Source organism: Amphiura filiformis, chromosome 7 (genome assembly GCF_039555335.1).
Source record: "Amphiura filiformis chromosome 7, Afil_fr2py, whole genome shotgun sequence".
Taxonomy (NCBI): domain Eukaryota; kingdom Metazoa; phylum Echinodermata; class Ophiuroidea; order Amphilepidida; family Amphiuridae; genus Amphiura; species Amphiura filiformis.
In genome coordinates, this window is record NC_092634.1 from 53,786,150 (window position 1) to 53,811,604 (window position 25,455).

The following is a 25,455-nucleotide window of genomic DNA, read 5'->3' on the forward strand; positions in this document are numbered from 1 at the left end:
AATAACCTCCGCGCCGGTACATCGCGGTGTGGGTAAATCGTCTAACGACCAATTTGATTGGAACGCACAAATGGCGTGTTACGCGGAGGTTATGAATACCCATTCACTTTGTTTAGATGGGAATATGGCTCATAAAAACATTGGCCAATTCAAAATCCACGATGGCCGCCATTTTTCAAGATAGCCCCTAAATGACAAATATTAATGTTATAAAGGATCATAAACCACCAAAAGTTGCAGTTACCCTCACGTATTAGAAAACAGGTTTTTTGATTTTATACAAAGCTAAAAAAGCTGGGGTATGCTGTCTAACTTGCCATCAGTAAGCGAGCGAAGTCAGAAAGGGATTTAACAGACGTAAAACCGTGACTGATATCTCGTATTATAATAGATAGTGCTTTAAGCTATATAGTGCCATTTCTAAAATGAGCGATTGCTATTTTGTCTAAAAACGGAAATGTGTTTTACGACCTATTTCATTAATACCCGATTGACAAATGTAGGAAACATGTTCTAGATTTTCGAGGCTGTCTCTATTAAAAAGAGCATTATCATTACCGAATAGGAAAGAGTTGCGAGGCTTTATACTACACTATTGTGTGCGATATTATTTTCTTTATTATTGAGAAAGAAGAAACATACATTAAGTCGGCAGGTGCAGTAAAGTTTGATGAGTTGACCTCCCAACAGTTTGCCATTAACTAAAACAAATGATCTACTAAATGTATTCAATTATAAGCAATTAACCTTCCTGCAATCTCTTGTAGAAATAGGTCACACTATCTTGTCGGAAATGGTTGGTAATCTTGCAAGTAATAGGATGTATTGCCCTTTCAAGTCCAGTGCTAATCTTTTTTTATCAATACGGCAATCGATTCAAAGTTCCAAAGCAGAACAGTACCTCGTCGATGTACAAAGATTCTTTAGTTCAACAAAAACAACTACATGTACGAGCACTTACCTTATTGTTACTCAGATTTTGTAATACTTATTTTGTAATGAACTTTTAATACAAAGCTATAAAGTTGGGGCATGTTGTCTACATTTACTATTTGTGAGATAGCTAACCTTATTGTTACGCAGATTTTGTAATAACTATTTTTCAATGAAATTTCGATACGAAACTATATAAAGTTGGGGAATGTTGTCTACATTTACTATTTGTGAGACAGCTAACCTTATTGTAACGCAGATTTTGTAATAACTATTTTGTAATGAAATTTTGATACAAAACTACATAAAGTTGGGGAATGTTGTCTACATTTACTATATGTGAGACAGCTATAGCTTTGCTCCAAAGCAGACATATTCCACAAAATAAAAATGAACATCAACTGACACCAAGAACATGAAAATCCCCTCTGACACTAGTCTGAAGGGGGATTGAAGGTGTCGCATCAGCGTGTGGAGTTTCTAGACAACAGAGACTTTCTAGGTAACTAGAGTTATATATAAATAAAACTCTAGATTTACCTTCTGTAGCTTTAGGAGGCTAGTCACCATGATCACTGGGACTAGCCACAGACTCTACAAAGATAATGTATGTGGGCTAACGCTGCTTATCCTGGACTTTCTCGTTGGCTGTAAAGACTTTGATCAAGAGGCAAGTCAGAAACGGATTGAACAGGCGTTAAACCGCGTCTGATAGCTCGAATTTACACTTACTTTAGTGCCTAAAGCAATTATAGTGTCATTTGTAATGAGCGATTGCTTTGTCTAAAAACGGGAAAGTGTTTTTATGACCTATTAATATCTGATTGGCAGCAAATTTAGGAAATGTACTCTAGAGTTTTGAATAATTACCGAATATGAGAGCGCAATAAGGCTTTGTTACTACGCTTCTGTATATTTAGCTGTCTTTTTAAAGACTTTTGTAGAGAAAGAGCAAATAATATTAAAATCATACATCCATCTCCCCGCGCCTTTTTAATACACATAAATAATACAGAATGATATCGAGAAACCCCGAGACTGAAAAGTTTATGTCAATAACTGTGCTCCGTTTTCGTTTACACACTATGTTCATAACCATGGTACTAGCGGGCACAGTTCCTACACCCTTTATATTTCAAATTATACAAATAATTCAGCTGTCAGTAAACTCCACGTCTTTGGGACGATCTTGATGCTCAATTCAAATGAGATAACCGGCGACAATTTTAAAGGTTTATCGTCACGCGAAATTAGGCATTTATGATCCTCATCATCTTAATATTATTGTTGTAATGAGCAGTTGAAAACGGTTACAACAGTAGAAATATAAAACTCTTATTTTAAAGCAGAATGAAGTTCTATACAACTGATGACATTCGCTCTCTAAGAATAAAAATTAGATTATTTCAAAATAGACATACGTAAAATTTGGAAAATAATATCGGTTTTCAAATGAGTTTTGGGATCGGCTTAAGGGCTGGGGTATGAACGTTTGGACAGGATTTATTGTGGGACATTAGAGCACATCAGACATATCGAATTGCATGCTGACTACGAAGAATGTCATTCTAATATCAAATAATGTTGATTTTTGAAATTCGCAATTTAATACACATTTTATGGCAAATCATTAAAAATTGATATTTTTGATATTTAACAGTACTTGAAGTAAACTTTATAAATCTGATGATTTATACTTAAAAGTGTATGTAGGTGGGATGAAAAGCCGACGATCAATTGAAAATTTTGACCTTTCGTATTGAAGATATGGATTTTTTCCCAAAACACCAAAAAAATTAGGTCTTTTTGGGAAAAAATCCATATCTTCAATATGAAAGGTCAAAATTTTCAATTGACCGTCGGCTTTTCCTCCTGCTACATACACTTTAAGAATATATCATTAGATTTATATAATTTACTTCGATGACTGTTATATATCAAAAATTTGAAAAATATCAAAGTTTTATAATTTGTCATAAAATTTGTATTATATTGTGATTTTCAAAAATGAAAATTATTTGATATCAGAAAGACATGCTTCGTATTCAGAATGCAATTCGATAGGTCTGATGTGCTCACGTCCCACAAAAATACTGTCGAAACGCCATAAACGCTCATTTTAGATCCCTTAAGGTAATACGAAACATTAATGTTTGAGGTCTAGAGGCCTTGGCGTGAATTATTCAGGTATGTATTACGATGTAGGAAAGCTAAGGCGTAATTATGTGATCAAGAATGACTTCTCCTTCGTTGTTTGCTTGCTCCTCAGCTTTAGACAGATTCAAATATTCGACAATAATACACAATAGACTTCTTGTAAAAATTGAAAACATTACATAAATTTCACCAGGCTTTATCACTACAGATAAGCAGTCTGTTGCAATATACTTTGGGATCCATGTATGAAGAGTTTGCTTCCAAATCCCCTCACATTAACATTATTTGACAAAACACGTGTTTGTTTTATTTTTTTTATTATTATTATTTGTTTTTTAGTTTTGATGGATAGGAACTAAGCGAGTAAGTTTGGTACAAATTTTGAGCCTTCACTTTTATTATTTATTTTATTTTATGGATTTTATGTGTGTAAAGGGGTTTGCAACCAAACAGATTGACCCTGCTCTAGAAACCACCTTTACATAATGACTCAAAAACAGCTTATTTGGTTTTAAAAGTTGCAAAAAATTAGATACTACCATAAAACATCAAAATAATAATAACATAATATATTTTCCCTAGATTTTAAAGCCCCTTTAATTCAAATTTGCCGAAAATTTCCGTAGATTTCCGAAAGGGAAAATTACAATATCTCAGGATTAGAAAGTGATATGAAAGTCAAACAGGCGCCAAAAATGTGGATATAAGTGGTTTTGCATATGAGGTCATCATATGTTGCCATAAGAGCACTTTATGCTTTATTATTCACATGATATAATTATTGGGACTTAGATGCACAATCAGTCGTGTGGAAATCGACATTTTTAAATATGACGGCAGCCAGTTGCGTAAATCTTACAATGTTATAGAGGTTGCGATTTCCAAACGTACGTATCGAACGTACGTGGAATCTATTCAAAATCACTCTACTGTGACGGGATTTTGAATAGATTCCACGTACGTTCGATGCTACGTTTGGAAATCGCAATCTCTCAATTACTTTAAGTGGAATAGTATAAAGCACATTTCATTGTGACAGCAGCGGCTATCCAATGGCTCTCGAGATGGTCATTGCTTGCATGTAATTATTATGTTGTTTATATGTAATTATTATTATTCATTTCCTGTTTTTGCGCCCAATGATTTTGTAAAAGAAACCATACAATTTCTTGGGAATCTTATTTGTCAAATTTCATCACACATTTCAAGGATTAATTATTCGTTGGAGCACTTCAAGTCCGGTAGTGATGATATTGCTTTATTCGCGGTTGCTTTTATTATTCACATGATATAATAATTAGGAATAAAGATGCATAAACAATCGTGTGGAAATCGACATTTTTATTTAAATATGAGGGCAGCCAGTTGCGTAAATCTTACAATATGATTTTAACTTAAATTGGCCGTCGTTGTGGTATAGTATTCTAAATCACATTCCACATATCATTGTGACAGCACCGGCTACGTAATGTCTCTCGAGATGGCCATTGCTTGTATATAATTATTATGTTGTTTATATGCAATTATTATTATTCATTTCCTGTTTTTGCACCCAATGAATTTGTAAAAGAAACCGTACAATTTCTTTTGAATCTTATATGTCAAATTTCATCACACATCCCAAGAATGAAGTATTCTTTGAAGCACCTCAAGTCCGGTATAAATGACGTCATTGCTTTTGTCACAATTGCGCTGTAAGCGTACCAAGAAACCGTCCTTGCAAGCGTGCGTGTATCGATACTGCAATTCGCACCTGCGTCACTACCGCACTGGAGGCAAACCAAATGTATAGTATAGGTTTGTATAACAAGATAGCGATGGTTTTGATCAAACTTGAGGCGTTCTAACAACTTGCTTTACAGTTTCATCACACGATTCAAGGAGTTATTAATAAAACATGATCTATATACTAAGTATTGCAGGATTTAATAGCTTAGCTAAGGAACTCTTAATAGAAACGCCACCCACGACGTTGCACTTTTTCTAAGAATTAGCCACTGAATACCGAGGAGTCAATTATAATTCACAGGTATTAGATCATCACGTCTTACACGCAAGCGGAAATATTATCGTGATTAGAAAATGATCATTTGTATTTTAATATACTTATCCTCAATCCTCAATTACTATTATAAGGTTACTTTAATACGAAATATTATATTATTGGGAAATCATAAAAACAAAACGTTAGCTGTGACCTTTGCATGTGATTGACAACCGTGAAAGCCAGCTTCACAGAAAGCAAGGCAAAATGCTTTATATTGAATTCTTTTTAGATATCCATATAATATATTATTATTATTATTATTATTATTATTATTATTATTATTATTATTATTATTATTATTATTATTATTATTATTATATTCATTATTATTATTATTATTATTTATTAACTCTATTCATATTATATTTTAGAGATTTTTTTAAATCAAATAAGTGGACTCCGTACATAACATTTTCGTTAACTCAGTACCTTATTGGTCGTCCTCAAACCTGGAAATATGGACAAATTGTGTGAACATCTTATATGCAAGAACACGTACAAGAGGACATCGTCTCAGTTGCCAAATGTCAGAACAACCTTATCATGTGTATCAATGCTACGATTGTCACCAACGAAAATATACCATACGTGAAGTATTCTGCATTGAAATGTACATTTTAGTTTAAGTCATTATAACTCAAAGTCAGTATATTTCTGAACAATTTGCTGTCTCCAACTGAGACATAAACAATGGGGCTTATAAACTTATAAAGCGCCCCATACAAGTTCATTTCACATAACAACCATTAAAGGGTAATTGTATGGTCCATTTGACCATTTTTGTTTTCCAACATTAAAATAAGCTTATATGGTGTATTGTTCCACCTAGCAATATAATTAAAAAATTTCAATTGGAGATATTTGGAACAGGATTAATTTCTAGCATTGAGGCTCTTTTTGTTTTACACCTTTGTTTATAATAGCGTACCAATTTTAATGTTTAAGGGGATATGGGTGTTAGTGTTTATGTGATGTGGTATATATGGGTCCGTGTGTGGTTTAGTTGGGTTGGTGTGCACATATTAAATGTCTTCTCATTTAAATTGTGTCTCGCAGGCTTTTCAATTATTAAATTGTGCTTTTAACAAAAACAAATGGTTTTAATACTTTTTAGCATCACTACAGCTATCATACCCAATTCTGCCCCATTACATTTCACAGCTACTTCCTTACTAGTGCTCGTGTGTACACCTACACAGTGTTGTAAATGATACACGACGAATAAAAGACATAGATTTAATGCAACGCGAAAGAAAAGAATGTCTCGTAACCCTTAAGGTGATGGATAGTGACATGACTACATTATTGTTCAAATATGGCTGCAAACTATTACACGGCGCGAGGCAGGTACTTGAACCAGTGTTCGAAAACAGGTGTTGAACATCATAAATAAATTTATAGCTAAGCAAGCAGTAGATAACTCGACGGTGTGGTAGATGTGGGTGTATATATTGTACACCGTTTAAACTAAATTTAGACAAACATGTGCAGCAAAGACAGAGGAATTCATCATTCTTGAACATAGACCTGATTTCTCAAGAGCTCGCCATTAACAAAAACAAATGACCTACTAAATGTGTTAAGATATAAGCAATTACCCATCATGTAATCCCTTGTCAACCTCCTTTAAGGGGGTACTACACCCCTGCCCAATTTTGTGCCTATTTTTGCATTTTTCTCAAAAATTATAGCGCATTGGTGACAAGTAAGATATGTGTATTATAGGGGCAAGGACTACAACTGCTGCACTGGAAATTTTATTTCAGCACAGACAACAGTTGTGGAGTTACAGTCAGAAATGAGGGAAAACCAGTATTTGATCAATAAATCAATAACTACTTGCCTTGAGTTGCTGAATTTTTAGTGCAGTAGTTGAAGTCCTTGCCCCTATAATATACATATCTTACTTGTCACCAATGCGTTATAATTTTTGATAAAAATGCAAAAATATGCACAAAATTGGCTAAGGGTGTAGTACCCCCTTAAAGAGTACATGGAAATCTTATACGATGGCGTGTTTTAGCTAGTACATTTTGTAACAGTTTTGAGATACAAAAATAGATTACAATATAATATTATTGGAATTGGTTGGTATACAATGACAATCAAGCACATGGTTCACGAGATATTAGCCCCACTAATTCATTTTGGTATCATCCAAAAGGTACTTGATCAATTCTCATTGGCAGTTAGCGATGGAAACCAATCGTCAAAGTTGTACTTAATTGCCCGGGTGTACTGTTAATAGGCCTAAACAATGAGGCAAGTGAGACAATTTTGTGTAGATCCATTACTCTGACTTTCGGAGGCTGATCACCATGGTCAGTAGGGCTAGCCTAGAAAGAACAATGACTGTGGGTATACAGGGTGTCCCAGAAAAAAATACCGGGCGAATGAATTTGGACGTATGTTGAGAAATGGACATCAAAATCCAAAAATCTAAACATCATCGTATAGCCCATCTTATTCTGCATCTTATACATCAATTTTACTGGAACCGGTTTACTGATTACGACGAATTACAAGACGCATGCACCAATTCACTCCATTCCAAGTTTGAAAGAAAGATCATTCAACACAATGCGCACTAGTTTTTAATTGTCAATGAGCGTCATATTTTGTTCTGTGAAATCCTTTTCGTTCTCTCTAAACAATCTGTTTCTTGCCAAACATTTAATTAAGTTTTGTTCAAATTTGAAAACCTGGACGATATTTTTAGTGAAAGCTTGAATGTAAGATGATGCTCAGTACTTGTAAATATCTTTTTTTCATTAATGATGATATAAATGTTGCATACAGAATGATTGCATACAGAATTCCAGCTGGCTTAAACATTTCTCACACACATTAATGTTTTTGGAATAATTCCAAGAAATTGAAATGCAAAGTTTAAATCTTTTTAAAACTTCAACATTAATGTTGCATGGTATCAACACGTAAAGCTGTAAGCACTTGATCATTGCCATTCTTGGCTCAAAATGTTCTTTGGAAAGTTAACATATTTGCACAACCTAAAGAATTAAAGTTGGAAAGCTTCCAATTGAAGAAATCAAAGTTTTCTCGGACAAACTGTTATTCATCTTTAGTGAAAGCATGAATAACATAATACCGTCGGACTATAAAATAGATAATGGGGTACACAAACTTTAGGAAGCGGTGAGCGAGTATGAAAAAAGCGCCTGTTGATCAAACTTGGAATGAACTGCATTGATGCGCGCATTTTGTAATCGTTAATTTCTTCGCAACCATTCAACTGAATCAAATAACATTTTCGTATGTGATGCACAATACGATAGGCTATCCGCTACATTTTAAATTTTTTGATATTGATGTCTTTTTCTCAACTTACGTTCAATTTTATTCACTCGGTAATTTTTTTCTGGGGCACCCTGTATGTGCTGTGGGCTAACACTGGTTATCCTATACCTTGTTCGTTGACTGCGACTGCGAGGGCTCTGATCAGGAACTAAGTCAGAAATAGTTCTGATATTTCAAATTGCACATCATAATAAATGGGGCTTTTAAAAGCTAGAGTACCATTGGTATAGGTAATCCCTTCCTGTTTTGCCTAACACGAGAATGTGTGTTTACGACCTATTTTCATTAATACCTGATTTAGGAAACATGTTTACAAGATTTACAAGATTTACCTTAATCATTACCGATTAGGATTAGGAAGAGCGTATTAAGACTTTGGGATTACGCTTTTATATGCATTAACTGTTTTGTTTAAAGACTTGTGTCGAGACAGAGGAAATACATTAAGATCATGCATCCATAATGTTCTATATCACCCCGTTTCTCTGCAACATACAGGGTGTCCCAATAAAAAGAGGCCCCTCATTGCGCCCTCTTTGTCCTGTTTTTGACAAGTTTATTAAATATATTTTGGTATGTAAAGAAACCTTTGATCGTTAGCTTTAATAAACCGAAGCAATTATTTCAATCGGCTCACAACTTTTGAAGATATGCTCTTTTGAATAAAAGTACCCGTTTTTCACCCTGTCCACGGATAGCAAACAGAGTGGTTGGGATGGCTCATGCTGTGGAGTGGCCAGCACGATTACCAGACCTCACACCACTTGATTTTTTCCTTTGTGTCAAAATCCAAGATCTTCGCAAACTTATTACTGAATGCATTTGCAAGTATCCGGCGCACAAGGATGGTACGCAACGCAAAATAATGCAATGAGGACCAGGGCCGGGGACCAGGGCTGAAACCTGTATTCGCCAAGGAGGCAACCAGGTAGAGGGCAGAGCAGCACAGTAAACTCACTTCAGAAGAACCAAAGACAAACCAAGCAGCCTTTTAGGGCTACATTTTGTCCAAATAAGAGAAATGACCTATGTTGTAAATAAAAAAAGAAAGCAAGAAACAACAAAGTAAGACACATAATAAAACAAAAAGGCATAAATAACCAAGAAAAAAAGTAATTGCAAGTAAACCAAAAGTCCCATTCGGCATCCATTTTACCCAAATTAATGACACTACTAACAAAATCCATTGCCCAGTAACCCACCGGTAAAGCCCATTCCATGAAATAAAGTTATTTATACAGTTATCATTGAGGAATGTTTGATATTCATGCATGGTATGTGTTCTCCTTTTCAATCTTTGAAGTAGTCAAACCTTCTCCGTGGACAGAATGAAAAACGGGTACATTTCTTTAAAATAGCATATCTTCAAAAGTTGTCCGCCGATTGATACAATTGTTTTGGTTTATTAAAGCTAACGACTCAAGGTTTCTTTACATAATCAAAATATATTTGATCAACTTTCCAGAAATAGGAGAAAAAGAGGGCGCAATGAGGGGCCTCTTTTTTTGGGGACACCCTGTACATAAATATAAAGGACAATGAGAAACATAGTAAACCCAGACACGGACTGAAAAAGTTTTTGTCAATAATTGTTTTCTATTTTCTTTTTAGTCACTCTGCTCATTAGTAATCATGATACTAGCGGACAAAATACCAACAAGCTTTGTAGTTCAAATTATACACCAATTCAGCTGTCAGTAAATACCACCATGTCCACGGGACGATCATGATGCTTAAATCAAGTATAATTATTATGAGATAATCGGTACATTTTGAAAGGTTTCTCATGACGCCAAAAGTGGTATTTGTCATAATTAATACCATTTTTGTAATGAGCAGTTGAAAACGCTCACAAAAGTAGAAACATCAAATTATATCCTGCATACACAAACATGTTCTTAAAACGAAAATTCATTTTAACGTTTTAGTAACATTTATTATGCATTTTTTTGGGCAAAAATATTTGCAAAATATTCTGATAGAATGTTTTGCATTACCGTTTCAAAAATGTTTTATGAATGTTATTTTAATAACATTCATAAAACATTTTTAAACGTTTGTATACCCTTTATATAACCCTACATTTGCACCCTTTTTGGAAAACGTCGTGTGTTTGCTGGGATGCTATCAAATTTTATACAATCTGATGATATTCGCTGTCTAACATAAATTTATTTCAATATTGGCATGATTGGACACCTGTAAAACTTGGAAAATAATCTGTTTTCAAATGAGTTTTAGGATTGATTTAATGTTTAATTGGATCAATGTTTGAGGTTTTATTGTATTTGACCATAACTTCACGATATGCGTTTTGACATTTTGCAGTCTTATCATAGCAAAATATAAAATCGGTTTTTAACATAGATACGCATTGCAATAAAATTGTGTGTGAACATGTTACAAAACTTGTACATGTATGAGGGCAGGTACATTGTATTTGCGTAAATCTTACAATACTATATGTAAGTTTGACTGGATATGTGGCAGAATGTAATTCTAAACACATTTCATTCAAACACGATAGCAGCGGCTATATATCTCGAGATGGCCATTGTTTGTATGTATTTGTTGTGATACATTTCCTGTTTTTGCGTCCAATGCTTTTGTAAACAAACATAAATAATTGAATATCGTCATACTACTATGCTTTTTGCCTAAATCATTTTTGTAATTTTGAGAACAAAGTACAAAATATGGTTCACTTTATGTTTGCTTCATTACGATATATCAACGTAGAATCTATAATTATTTACAATATACGTGTAATGTAATAGCACGCATGGGTGGGTTTAGTGTAGTTTAAACGTAGACTTATTGCTTTCGATCGAAGAATTATTGTAAAAAAAGAAAAAGTGCATGTAGCAGAACATTCTTTTCAATGAAATGTGATTTACGCTTAACTTAACCGATTCGTACCGATATTAACTAACTCACTTCTATTTCGGAATCTCCCACCAGAAACGTTCTTAATATTAAACTTTTTATTAAATCTACCTTCGTGTTAACTTTATATAACAGCGGAAATGCAGAGGTAATTGTACTTTCCTGTTGAATATCTATTTTCTCTATATTATAATAAAAAGGCTAAAGCTTTAATGGTGTATTTTTCAGCGAGTTATCAATTCAAGTAATTTCTGGTATTTATTCTGAAGTATTCGGAATTAATTCTAACATATAGTCTCTTTTTGTCGACCACTTTTTATACAATACCGTATTATAATTTTTTAAAAGGTTTACGAAGATATTTGTGTGAGTGTTTGAGTATGATATGTAGGGGTGTGTGTGCAGGGTGTTTGGTGGCTGGTATAAAGTGTTCATATTAAATCAACCATTCAAGCAATCCGTCATGGGTATAATCAGACAAGAATTTCATCAAAGGAACATAATAGTGATCTGTTTGTATCAGCCCAGTGTAATTATGGCATTTAACCAACTCGTAAAAACTGTGTTTGACTAGAAGCTCCTTAGTTGCAAAATTTTAAAGTACGATATGGTCCTTTAACAAATAACGATATGCTCCTTTAAAGTTGCTGTACATAATTGTTAACGCTCTCAAGTTATGATTATGTTATGATGCTTGCTTCAACATTTTAACAAAACCAGCCGACCTAAATGTTTAGTGTTGAAAATATATTACATTAATATGAACATGAAATTTACAATTTGTCGTTGTATCAATACGTGGAATTTAATAACATGCATAGGTAAGCAGCGTCAGTCAGAACGCAGAGTCATTGCTTTTGATTGAAGCAATTACAAAATGAATAAGAGAAAATAATCTTAAAAGTAACGAGACTTAAGTTTTTCTTAACCTATTCGAACAGCCACTGACGCACTTCTATTTCGGAATCTTAATTTGTTAATCTCCCATACAGAAACATTCTTATTATTGACTTATTTTTTTATCTATTATTATAATATCAAATTCCTCGTCCTCAATGTAAATATTTTCCGCAACTTATATTTTGAAACAAAACACACCGTACAGGATGAAAATATCGGCAAATCTAATTGAATAACCAAAATATTGTGTATTCTTTCCTTTTACGACATAGAAACAAAGCAGGCATATAAAAGAATGCATACTTGCCAGGTCGTAGATCACCACACGAGATATAACTGCAAATAGTCTCTGTTGTATTTGACTGACAGTTGAGCACTGGCGTATAGATCCACCTGTGTGTTGTGCGCGTCTGTGTTACTTGACTGCAAGTATAGTAGTGAGGAGTTATTGTCTCCTATTTGTTGCTGAATACTCTCCTACGCCTCACATCGTCTATTACGTTGATTGATGGCGCCCATCGTGGCTGCGTTATAATTTTCGTGTCCAGAATTATACCTATTTTTATCTATTTGTGCATATGAAACTGTTCTTCATTGTAGTAAGTTTCTCGTTTCTAACGTTATAGAACTCAATGAACTGATTTTGTCTTCAACTTGCTGCTTTGTTTTGAAGTATTTTTATAATATATTCTCGTACTGTGACATTTTGAACTATTACCGTATATTGCTTTTCTGTCGAATTTTGCACCATTCGTTGAACTTACGTATTTTATGCTATGAATCGAATTATATATAGTAGAAACTTGCTCATGAACATTGGAAAAGGTGTGATAAACAATCATTATCCTCGTATACTCCCTCAGACGTGGCATAAACTTCGTGCCCTTAACATACTCGCTAACGAAACCAAGCGAGGGTGTCGAGGTGGTATAAACAAGAAACGATCTATAAGTGTACGCATCAGTGCCAGAACTCAAAACATAAAGTTTCAAAGAAATGCACGCTGGGAAGAAAAAGACACTACACGCTTCGTCAACAAACATAATTTGGTTAAAATCAAGCCTATTAGCACTCAATCCCAGAATGCACCTCGCATCAGGCTATCGCATTGGAATGCCCGTTCGCTTAACGCTAAGCACAAAAAAGGGCACAAATCAGCCTCTTTCTGTGATTTTGCTATTAATCATAAACTGGACATTTTTGCTGTAACCGAGACATGGTTTACTGGAGGAGTAAAAGACCATCGCACTCTTGCCGACATCGGCAATACCCTTCCAAATTTTAAGCTGCACCATGTTCCACGGACTTTTAAGCGAGCTGGTGGAGTTGGTGTTCTTATCCGTGATGGGGTGTCTTTTAACATCAATGATAGCCCCACATACAAAGCGTTTGAACACATGGATGTAACTGTTCAATCAAATTCCACCTCGATGCGTCTTGTTGTTATTTATCGACCACCAGAAAACAGCGAAAATCAACTCACTTTCCGCATGTTTCTGGATGAATTCTCCACACTTCTTGAGTCGTTGGTTGTAATTCAAAATCTCCTGATCATTGGTGATCTTAACGTCCATGTTGACGATCCAGATGATCGCGAAGCTGCCTCGTTTTCCAATCTACTCGAGCTATCAGGTCTTCAACAACATATCACTGGACCTACCCAATAGAAAGGACATACGTTGGATCTAATCATATCAAGAAAGGATGACGATCTCGTGATGTCCCCCTCAACGCACCATGATTTGCCATCGGATCACTCTGCAATTAAATGCTTTGTCAACATGTTACGACCAGCGCCAAGTGTTAAACGTGTTGAAACCCGAAGAATTCGCAGTATCGATACTGAAACATTCACCAAAGACATACACGAGTCAGTTTTGTTAACCTCTCCGTCCGGTGAACTGGAAGATCTTGCACATCAGTTTTCTACAACTCTGTCAGATATTTTGGACATACATGCCCCGTTACTTCAGCGTTCTGTAATACTCAGACCTCATGCTCCATGGTACACGGACACTCTCCGTGCTGCTAAACAAGAGAGACGTCGTCTTGAGCGAAAGTGGTTGAAATCGAAACTGGTTGTTGATAAAGAACAGTTTAAGCAACAATGTGTTCAATACAAAGACCTTCTGAATAAAGCGAAGAATAAATTTCATCGTTCTCAGATAACTGACTCAGAGCCTAAAGATCTGTTCAGAGTCGTCGACAAGCTATCTAGTCCTAAGCCCGAAGAAACCTTGCCGTCATATGATTGTCCGAAGGCACTTGCTGACAGCTTTGCACAGTTCTTCGTTGACAAGGTGAAAAAACTTCGTGATAGCTTAGACAATAATGTTGACCTGCCAATTTCGACTGAAATCCCGGAAATCTGCTCTCATTCATTCTCCGAGTTTTTGACCGTTTCAGAGGAAGATGTGCTAAAGATCATAATGTCTGCTTCAATTACATCATGTCGCCTAGATCCCCTTCCAGCTTCGCTCTTAAAGTTGTGCTTACATGACCTGCTGTCGACCATTACTACCATCGTTAATGAATCTCTTTCCACTGGCGTCGTACCCTCGTCCTTTAAGCATGCTTGCATCCACCCGCTGCTAAAGAAACCTGGCCTGGACAGAGACGTGTACGCCAACTATCGTCCTATCTCCAATTTGCCATATTTAGGCAAAGTTATTGAGAGAGTTGCCGTTCTGCAGCTACAATCTTATCTTACCGACAACCACTTACATTTCCGCATTCAATCCGCTTACAGACGTCATCATAGTACGGAAACCGCCTTATTACGTGTCCAGAATGACATCTTAAGCGCCCTTGATCAGCGCCAAGAGGCTTTTCTAGTCCTCTTGGATTTCTCGGCGGCATTTGATACAATTGATCATGGTCTCCTGTTTCGCCGCCTTGCCACTCGCTATGGAATACAAGATACTGCCTTAAGCTGGATCCAGTCGTACATGAGTGGACGCACTCAGTCTGTTAGCATCAAAAATGTTCTCTCTGATGCACTGCCATTAATCTACGGTGTCCCCCAGGGATCGGTTGCTGGGCCGCTGTTATTTACACTCTATAGTGCGCCCCTTCATGACCTCATACAATCGCATGGTGTCAGTAGCATAGTATACGCAGATGACACTCAGCTATACTTGACATTCAATCCTGAAGATCGAGAGTCCGCAATAAAGAAGATTGAAACCTGCATTGCTGATATACGTTTTTGGTGTTCAACTAATAAGCTGGTTCTCAATGATAAGAAGACTGAGTTTATCCATTTCTCCTCTCAGTTCAGCAAGTCACCTGCAGTGCAATCCCAATTATCCATCGGTGAAACCGTGATTCAATCTTCACCACGAGCTCGTAATCTCGGAGCTGTTATGGATTCTTCACTTCGTATGACAAATCACGTGGATAATCTGTGTAGATCTGCTATGTGTGCCATCAGAAAAATCGGTCAGATACGACAATATCTGGATAACAACACGACTTGCAGGCTAGTACATGCTTTCGTGACATCGCGGCTGGACTCCGTCAATTCCCTCTTGTATGGTTTATCTCAATCTGAAATCGCGAAGATCCAACGTGTTCAAAACACCGCCGCTCGTCTTGTTTTGTGTGCATCTCGCCGTGAGCACATTACACCTTTGCTCTGTCAACTGCATTGGTTACCTGTTGAATACAGATCTATGTTTAAGATCCTGTTACTCACATACAAAGCCATGAATGAAATGGCGCCTGCGTTTATTTGTGATCTTGTTAATCTGTATGTTCCTACAAGACCGTTACGATCGTCATGTGCAACACGTCTCCAACTCGCTCGCTCAAACACGAAATTCTACGGTGATAGATCCTTTGTAGTCGCTGCAGCAACTCTGTGGAATCGCCTGCCCGCAGATGTCCGTCAAGCTACATCTCTGCCAATGTTCAAGTCACGATTAAAGACACATCTTTTTCGCCAATGTTTTCATGTTTGATATGTTTTTGCTTTTCGCGAATTTATAAATGGAGCTCTTTTATGCATTATTTAGTGTATCACACCAGGGTGAAGTGCTAGTAACCTCTCCCTGGTGGTTTTTGTCTATGATTTCGTCATCTACTATGTTTGCTCACAGTTTTGCGTGGATTAACCATCACCACAACACTTGGGTGACGTGCTAGCAACCTCTCCCCTTGTGTCACTTATCGCTTCATTTTGCATACAGTATATCATTCCATCTGCTTCTGATTAATTTTCGCAATATTATTCTGATTTAACTAGAGTGAAGTGCTAGTAACCTCTCCTCTAGTTAATAACGTCATTGTTCTGTATCATGTTAGCATTGCCATCATTTTCTGTGCTTCGTGTATCTTCGTGTCACTCGCAAATTTTTTCATCATTTGGATCTTGTATACTCATTGTCTGAACTATTACATTGTATTTTGATATTATTGTATTATGAATTATTATGCAAGTTTTGTTATTAATTATGTTTAAAAAAGTGTGCAATATATTTCGCATATTTTGTCTACACCTCGTATAACTCAAGTTCTTCTTGGTTGCTCTCGTGTCGTGTCTTGCTCTTTTTCATTTGAGCATTATACCTGGTGTAGATAATTATGTTTGCTTCGACACTTTGCTATTGTTTGTTGATATTTTGATATTATTGTATTATTAATTATTATGAAAATATTTGTTATCAATTATGTTTTTAAAAAAATTTAAAAAAATGTGCAATAATATGTTTCATATAATATTTTGTCTACAAATCGTATTAGTTATTTTTTCTTGGTTGCTCTCGTGATGTGTCTTGCTCTTTTCATTTGAGCATTATACCTGGTGTAGATATGTTTGCTTCGCCACTTTGGTATTGTTTGTTGTTTATTAATATTTGTGCAATTTTGGTTATTAATTATGTTTAAAAAAGTGTGCAATATGTTTCGCATAATATTTTGCCTACACCTCGTATAACTCAAGTTATTTTCTTGGTTGTTCTCGTGATTGCTCTGTTCATTTGAGTATTATACCTGGTGTAAATATGTTTGCTTCACCACTTTTGGTATTGTTTGCGTTAAAAGTATCCATTTGTTTGGAATTTTTCATATTCAATTTGATTTGTGTTTTGCCAATTTTGATATTGCATTGAATCGATCATGTGTTTAATTGCTTCGCTGTATACTTCATTTTCATTTTGTTGTTTTCTACTCTCGTGTTATCAATGTAGTGTACAGCTTGGCGTTTTTTTAAAAGGAAAAATGTGTGGTTTATGTTTCTAATTGCATCTCTGATATTTGTTTGCAGTATATTGCCGTTGTTTATATAAATTTGTTGTTTGGTTAAACTTATTTTGCTTTATTGCTTATGCCGTCACTTTGAACATTTCACTTAGTTGTTTCTCTGCTCATTTTGCATGCATTTTTTCCGTGCAATCCCTTTTGTGCAATGTTCATCGTGTGCCTATTTCATTTTTATTATTTCTTAATGATGTATATTTATAATTCATTGGGTATTTTGTTTTTATGTACACATGTTTTAATTGTAAAGCGCCTTGTGGTCTTTGATGTAATGCGCTATATAAGAATAAATTATTATTATATTATATATTATTACGTCACATACGGTTCATTTGCTGCAGTAACAATCCCTTGTGAGTCTGTCAAAAAAATTATGAGTGGTTTATGATTTCATCTACTCAAGAGATACTGAAAGGGAAATGCATGTCATTGCAAGCCTAAATGTATGTTAATCATGATACTCTGTATGGTACGGAGTGTGATTATTACATTACATTTACATGTAGATCGATTAAAAAAGTGCTCCCGGGGAACAGTAAACATGCTTTAACATAAAATATCAATAAAATATCATATTTTGTATGTTATTGCTGATAAACAGTTTCGTACTTTATTTGATTGGCTTTACTTGAATCAAAGATCGCAAATTTTCTAGCTCTATCACTATGACGCATACAATAACCTGACTTTGGCATGGCTCAACCCTTAGTCACATTGAGCTACTTTTTGTAACACAAAGGGGAGTTATTACAGCCCCCCTATTTTCTATTATAAAATAATATACCGGTATATTTGGTACCAATGTTTACCTATGGGTCTATTCTATCCAGTGATAAGTACAAACATCCTCTAAATAATGTCGATATGACGTCATAATATGAGCAAGCCCTCGGAATATAGGGGCATTCTGGCTACTCTCTTAAATTGCCCGATTCAATATTCAATCAAAAAGATTGAATTTACAATCTTCTGACGTCCCGAATTAGGGCCAAATCGTCTTCGACTGTATATTCAGTCGGGTGATTTGAATATGTCAAACTTGTTTTTCAATCAAATATTTTCCGGTTGAATTTTCAGTAGAAAGGATTGATTTTCATTGTTTTTTAATCTTTCGCCGTCCCAAATTAGGGACAAGTCCTTTGCAGTTGAAAAAAAAAGATTGAAAATGTTCACTCTAAAACAGTTTGAAATCTCATTCCAAACATATGCAACACATGTCATTTGGCAGTACATTAGGAGTAACACTTGATTAGATAGTGAAATCAGTCTACAAAGAAAATTAGAGTGAAAACAAAAAAACATTTCAATCTATTTTTCAATCTATTTAGATTGATTCCTATCATCAATCATTAAAAGATTGATATATGTCAATCGGCCAATTAAAGAAAGTGTGTACTAAAGTATCGGCAAATTCTAGGGACACGCAATTTTTACCAGATTCCATCCAAAATATGAAAGAAAACAACTATTTAAACCTACGTAAAAAGGTCGATATCTCTTTGAATAATTTTACAAGGGCAAAATTAGAATCATGCATTTTACTGTAGAAACCCAGGGTGGGCCTCATCACCCTCCTCTGTGGTCAATTGTGATTGTCGAACCTACCTCCGGGTAAGATGTTGGGCTAGCATTTTATCACTAAATATAAAGGCACAACATGGATCTACGATTAGTTTAAGTCGTTTGGGCGTAAACACGCGCGATTTTTATGCTCGATGACCCCCCGTAGTTCTAAGGTTTAATTTCCGAAATGAATGTTTTTCCATTCTCCATTACAATTGGGCCAACGGCTTTTATCATCACTGCAGCTATTATACCCAATTCTGCCTCATTTCATTTCACATATAGTGTTGTAAATGATACACGATGAATAAAAGAGTGAAAAATGTTTACGTATTTATATTTCCAACCGTGACAGATTTAATGAAGAAGTGTCGCGTGAATGTAAACTGATGGTTAATGACATGACTACATTGATGTGCAAATATGCCTGAAAAATATAACACGGCGCAAGGCAGATACTTGACATTCTGTTTGAAAACAGGTGTTGGGTATTATCAATAAATGAATAGCTCTCTTATTTTGGTTACAGCTATACAAATAGTGTACAGCTCGACGGCGTGGCAGAGGTGGGTGTATACAATTTACACGGTTTGAAAGAGAAAACGATGTAACAAACATAAGCAAGCAATTAATCATTCTTGAACATATACTTGATTTCTTGACAGTTTTCCACTATTAAGGTTATTAATTATTTTAAACTGTTGTGATTTGGTAGTTCATAGCATCTTACGAATGGTAGTGAGCTTTGGCAAAAACTGCATTGCTCAATTCATAGCGAGTGTGTAGAAGAATTAAAATATCACAGATATACTTTTATAGTTGCTGCGGTTCTTGAGTTACATTGTAAAGAGGGCTGAAACAACAACACTTTTGTAAAACGTACATTACTCATTAACAACAATAAATTAAGCAAGTTTGCAAAGTATACGATTTGTAAAATGAACTTTTGCAAAACATCAAGGTGTTAATTTCAATAATATATTGATTTAGATAATGAAAATCGATTTTTAGGTTGCTTCGACCAACAATGCCTCGTCTACCCTTAAAAATAAATGTAAGCAATGAACCCTTTCCCGAAATCTTGTTTAAACTCTCGACATCTGTACATAATGTTACTTAAGCCAATAGAGTCTTCCAGTAAGAGCACGAAGTTAGAGACCACTTTTGTTACGCTTTTAGGAGCTTTAAAACTAGGTCGGTATGATACGTTATTGGAATTGGTTGGTAATACAAGGGTAATCTTTCAAAGAAATGAGAAGTATTACTGCAATCACTTTCAAATCCGGCAGTAAATCCTTTCCATGTTGCAAGATGACAATAACACGTGATTCAAGTCGCCCTCTTCTTAAACATTAAACGTGGAAAAGGTGCAGCACATCCATTATTAAGCTTTTTGTTTTGCTTTCGTTATGCTTTTGTAATGTTTTCCCAAAATGTATTTTAACATACCAATGCTTGCATTAGCCATTGGCCATTTTTACCCTCGTCTTACTACACTGATGGGGTTGGCGTAACAGAGGTTTTCCACTTGGTTAGCAAAACGCTCATATGAGCCACCAAATGGCTTGCGATAATTCTGGTACTATGCATCTTTTGTGCTAATTTTACAATAAATCTTAAAAGACAGGAAGGATACAGCTTCATCATCATTTATCTAAAGTAAATTTAGGAAGAATCCAAATACTTTATTTTGTGAACAGTGCCCAATTGTTTTTTGTTTTTTGTTTTTTGTTTTTTGTTTTTTGTTTTTTGTTTTTGGGGGTTTTTGTTGTTTGTTTGTTTGGTTTGTTTTTGTCTGTTTGTTTTTGTCATGAGGTTTTTATTTTTCAAAGCAGATGTTGTCTGTTTACTACATATATTTTCACATCTCTCCATCAGTGAGAGAGTTAATAGATAAGCTAGAGTCAGAAACGGATTTAACAGACGTTAAGCCGTGTCGGAATTGACTTTACAACTCCAGACCTATCATAAAGAAAGCTGTATATCTAAGATTTCATTGGCACCAATGAACGATTGTTTTTGGTTGTAGTTCATCTTTAGGACTGTGATTTCTTACGACCCATTTATTATCTGATAGAAGATTTAGGAAACATGCTCTAGATTTTTAAGCTCACTTACTGAGTGAAATCTCAAACTTTCCTGAGTAGCCATCTTATAATAACTTAACCTAATTTAAAACATACATCTTCTAAAAGCTTTAAAAGAGTAAAATGCAACATAAGGAAGCAGCAACAATAAAGTTTGTAATCATAGGCAACATAATGGATGAAGATACGTCTTGAGCAAAGTTTTGAATGACACCTTATTTGCATTGGTAATGTATTCCACAACCTGAATCACCTGACTGATTTAGTCAGGGAACTTGGCATCATTTAGTATCTACAAAAGTAGCTGATCAACCTCATATGTTCTTTTTTGTCTATGGGCTACCTCGTATCTCATCATTCTAAATAATTTGACGTAGGTTGCACACCCTTTTATTAAACACACACCTCACACCTCAAACACATCCAACCCATTCACAACACACAGAATAATTTGTGAAGGAAATGGTTAGTTGAGAAGACTATCAATCACTATGTTTTATATTAACTTTCTGTTTAACACATGCTTTTATTATGTGACCGTACACGACGAATGAACCGTAAATTCCTCAGCCGATCAATTTTGTTTTATTTCGTCTTTAGAAATATGTGACGTGTCATGTCAAAAGCAGACACTTTTGGGCAGGATCGTCAAATTGAGAAATAGCCAAAAATCTGCCCGGGTGATTTTTTCACAATTTGGGTTTGTTGCGAATTTGTGATGTTATTAATGTAAAAAATATTGTCTGATAGTTTGATACCGGAATACAACTGGCATCTTGTATTTTTGAGACATTTTTCAAGGTAATTCGTACTCTCAACATTGTCAATAATATTTTTAAAGGCTGATATCTCAATTTCCAATTTTATATTACCATAACTTACGAACTCATTATCTTCCCTTAGGAATGTCAGATTTCATTGGGGAAAATGGCGTTATGGAGCAAAATATCTCTTTATTCAAGATATGTAAAAACCTTAAAATTTATAACCTGCCCAAAAGTTTCTGATTTTGACATGACACGTCACATATATATCATAAGCTTTAATGGTATATCATTTGAATTCAAACGATGTCCAGAAGCTATTAAGAATTCTATAGACATCTAAGGTAGAAGCTTATTATCCTCTTCAACAATAAAATTATAGATTGGTTCAAAGGTGTTTGACTATCAGATGAGATACATATCGCACCAACCTGAGGTACCTATGAATACGACCTTCATGCACATTTTACACTGTAACTCAGAATACAATTTAGGACATTTACGGCATTCGTGGTGCACGGTCACATATTAATGACGAATCGGTGAGGAGGACAAAGCTTGAAGCACCTATACCTGTCAGTCATTTCACATACACGTAGACTTCAAGAAGACTTTCATTAATTATAACCAAATACAACAAGAAAGAAACATTGTAAGAATATTTATATAAGGCACAGACGCTTTCCAATGGTGAATGACGGCGCCTATTAGGGTGAAATATAATAATACATGAAAGCAATAGCTTGTTGAGACGCCAAAAATAGAAAGAAAGGGAAAATGATTGTATTTAACGATAGCTTTAGGCTTCCTATTGTACGCTTTGCATAGCATTGATGATATACCGTTTATCTAGCTTGGCACGAATCGTTGAAGATATTTATAAAGATAGCATTGGCCTGCTGCCTCTGAATAATATACTTTAGCCTGCATGTCTGAATATTCCAACACCGATCATCACCAACAGCAACAGCAAATTATTATTATTATTATCATTATTATTATTATTATTATCATTATTATTATTATTATCATTATTATTATTATTATTATTATTATTATTATTATTATTATTATTATTATTATTATTATTATCCACCGTTTTTAGAAATTTAATATTTTTATATTGTTAATCTGGGTGTCTGGTCTGTTTTAGGCTGCTCTTTTTACTCTTCTGATTGTAATTTTATATTATGCCTTTTTATACAAAGTTTTATAACATGTCTTGTATTTGTGTGTGTTTATACTTATGTCTTGCGTGCCACCATCAACATGGGGCACTGATCTAGACTTGTATATTTTTGTTTTCCTTTTTAATGAATAAAAGTGATGTAAGATTGATTATTATTATTCCTCTGCAGCCTGTTTTCTGAAGAAATTGAGTGATTGGTGAAAGCAGTACTGTTTTGGAAATTATCATCTTTGCAAGGATTTTGTACGAATAGGATATTATAACGCAAGTCAACGGTGGTCGTGGCTGGACAAGTTTGAATCAGGCATGTACATCATAAACATTGCGTGCAAAAAACAACAACTTTATAATCAACAACAAAAAGCAGACTGCCGTGTAATTACATATGTGACTGGACACCACGAATCAGCCGTAAAGTCGGCCCCGGTCAATTTTGTTTTATTTTGTGTTTAGAAAATATATATCATAAGCTTTAAAATGGTATATCATTTGACTTCAAACGATATCCAGAAGCGGGGCTATGGTTTGTTGAACTCTGTTCCTTCAACAAAATTGTGCCTTTTATCTGTTCTGCATGTGTCTCTTTATCCACATTTCTGGTAATAAATATCAAACAGTCATAATTGGCGGTCATTTCAAATCAACCCCAAGTCAACGAAGTTCAGGAATGTCCTCTCATTGTTAATTGTTGATTATACATACCTAGACAAAATACAATGCTTTGTTATCCACCACTTGAACAGGATTTAGCCAAAGCAAACAAAGACAAGAACTATTCTATAAAAAATAGGTAGAAGATTTCTCTGAACAAATTCATCAGGATCGTTAATAAATCACTGGTTAGCAAATGTTCTCAGTACAGATCCAAATAAGTAAAAACTAGGTACTCACTAGAAATATTTCGATTCCTATCAGTCACAAAGATTGCCGATAACAACTAGAAACACCACCACTCACCAAACCAGAGTGAACAAGATTCCTGATAGGAATCGAAATATTTCTAGTGAGTACCTAGGTTTTACTTATTTGGATCTGTACTGAGAACATTTGCTAAGCAGGTATAAGCTTATTATCCTCTTCAGCAATAGTATTATTGATTGGTTTAACCAGTGCTTGATGAGATACTTGTCGCACTGAATTGAGATAGCTATGAATACGACCTTCACGCACATTTTACACTGTAACTCAGAATAGAATACAATTTGCCGAGTTTACGGCTCATTCATTGTGTCCACTCACATATTATTAAAGTTATTAATATTTTGTCGACATCGTCATTCCCACCATATATGCTTTTAAAGATTTTGATGGGGACCTTGGGGTTGCCGTGGTGTCATTGTGGTAGCCCCTTTGTAGAATACAGTAAAAACTCGATAGTTAGCATATGTGCTTACTATCGAGCACTTTTAAAATATGCGAACATGAAGAGCCCCATCCACAAACGTGTAAAGGGTTTTGAGCAAATCATCGATACACATAGTTATACGAACAAGTTAACCTGCAAATGTATGTCTCAACCCCATTATAGCTCAGATGGTAAAGGGCCGGACTTTGCTACAATTTCATGTTTTCAAAAGCGCTCGATAGTAAGCACTATGCTACCTATCAAGTTTTTTTGAATGTTTTTGTCCCGGGGTTTTTGTGTGGCAGATGGGTGTGTGTCCAAAACACTTATATGCCATTCTCAAAATCATGATTGTGATAACAGTCACCAAAATCCAAACACATTAAATTAATCTAAAACACTTCTAGACTGTTTTAAATATGCAAAGTTACACTGAAGAGGCTATTATCATTATTAGTTTGCCTCTTTATGTAAATTCTTTATTTTTTTCATTCAGGTACATTGACAACTTCAGTTTCGCATTCATTATACAGTTTATCTTTAGTGTTTGAGTTCCAGGGGATCCGCATAAACTGTCATGTTGAGATGGTGTCATTTTACAACCTCATTGTTCATATACACCTATCCGACTTCGCCATTACTGCGGTGTCCCCGATGTAAAACTGCGGTGTCCCGAGGTCGGGGGTTCTATCCATTATTTATTGTGTGCTATACAGAATTGTACCCGGGAATTGTACACAACAGTGATATTCAATACACAATCATGAGTATTGAATTACGAATTAAATCTCCCGCTCTGGTACATCTGTGTTGCCGTCAATAGAGGGCCAAATACAGTAAACGCTTCTCGGATTGGTGTATAGCCTATATAATTTAACTTAATATATTTGTATTTTATACAACAGAAACTCGAGATTTATTGAAATAGTTTCGTTACCATAGTAACTACTTCTTAAAACTTTAAGTGATTTTAGCAATATCATTGTGAATAATATAGTGAATATCAT

At 35.0% G+C, this 25,455-nt stretch overlaps 2 protein-coding genes across 3 annotated transcripts in view; one reads left to right on the top strand and one right to left on the bottom strand.

Moving 5' to 3' along the window:
• Positions 1-12,720, bottom strand: part of LOC140157341 (von Willebrand factor A domain-containing protein 5B1-like) — a 112,697-nt gene extending 99,977 nt beyond the window's left edge. For both annotated transcript variants that reach the window (XM_072180501.1, XM_072180500.1), the window contains exon 1: positions 12,545-12,720. The gene's annotated coding sequence lies outside the window, so the exon portion shown is untranslated. The remainder of the gene's footprint in view (positions 1-12,544) is intronic.
• Positions 12,721-14,022: 1,302 nt separating this feature from the next.
• On the top strand, positions 14,023-16,203 carry LOC140157947 (uncharacterized). The gene has a single exon (XM_072181195.1). It carries the CDS (start codon positions 14,023-14,025, stop codon positions 16,201-16,203), a length of 2,181 nt encoding a protein of 726 aa, XP_072037296.1.
• Positions 16,204-25,455: the final 9,252 nt, after the last annotated feature.

What these genes read in the sequence shown, in the direction of transcription:
- LOC140157947 (XM_072181195.1), top strand. Translation starts at nt 14,023, where the DNA reads ATGTTACGACCAGCGCCAAGTGTTAAACGTGTTGAAACCCGAAGAATT.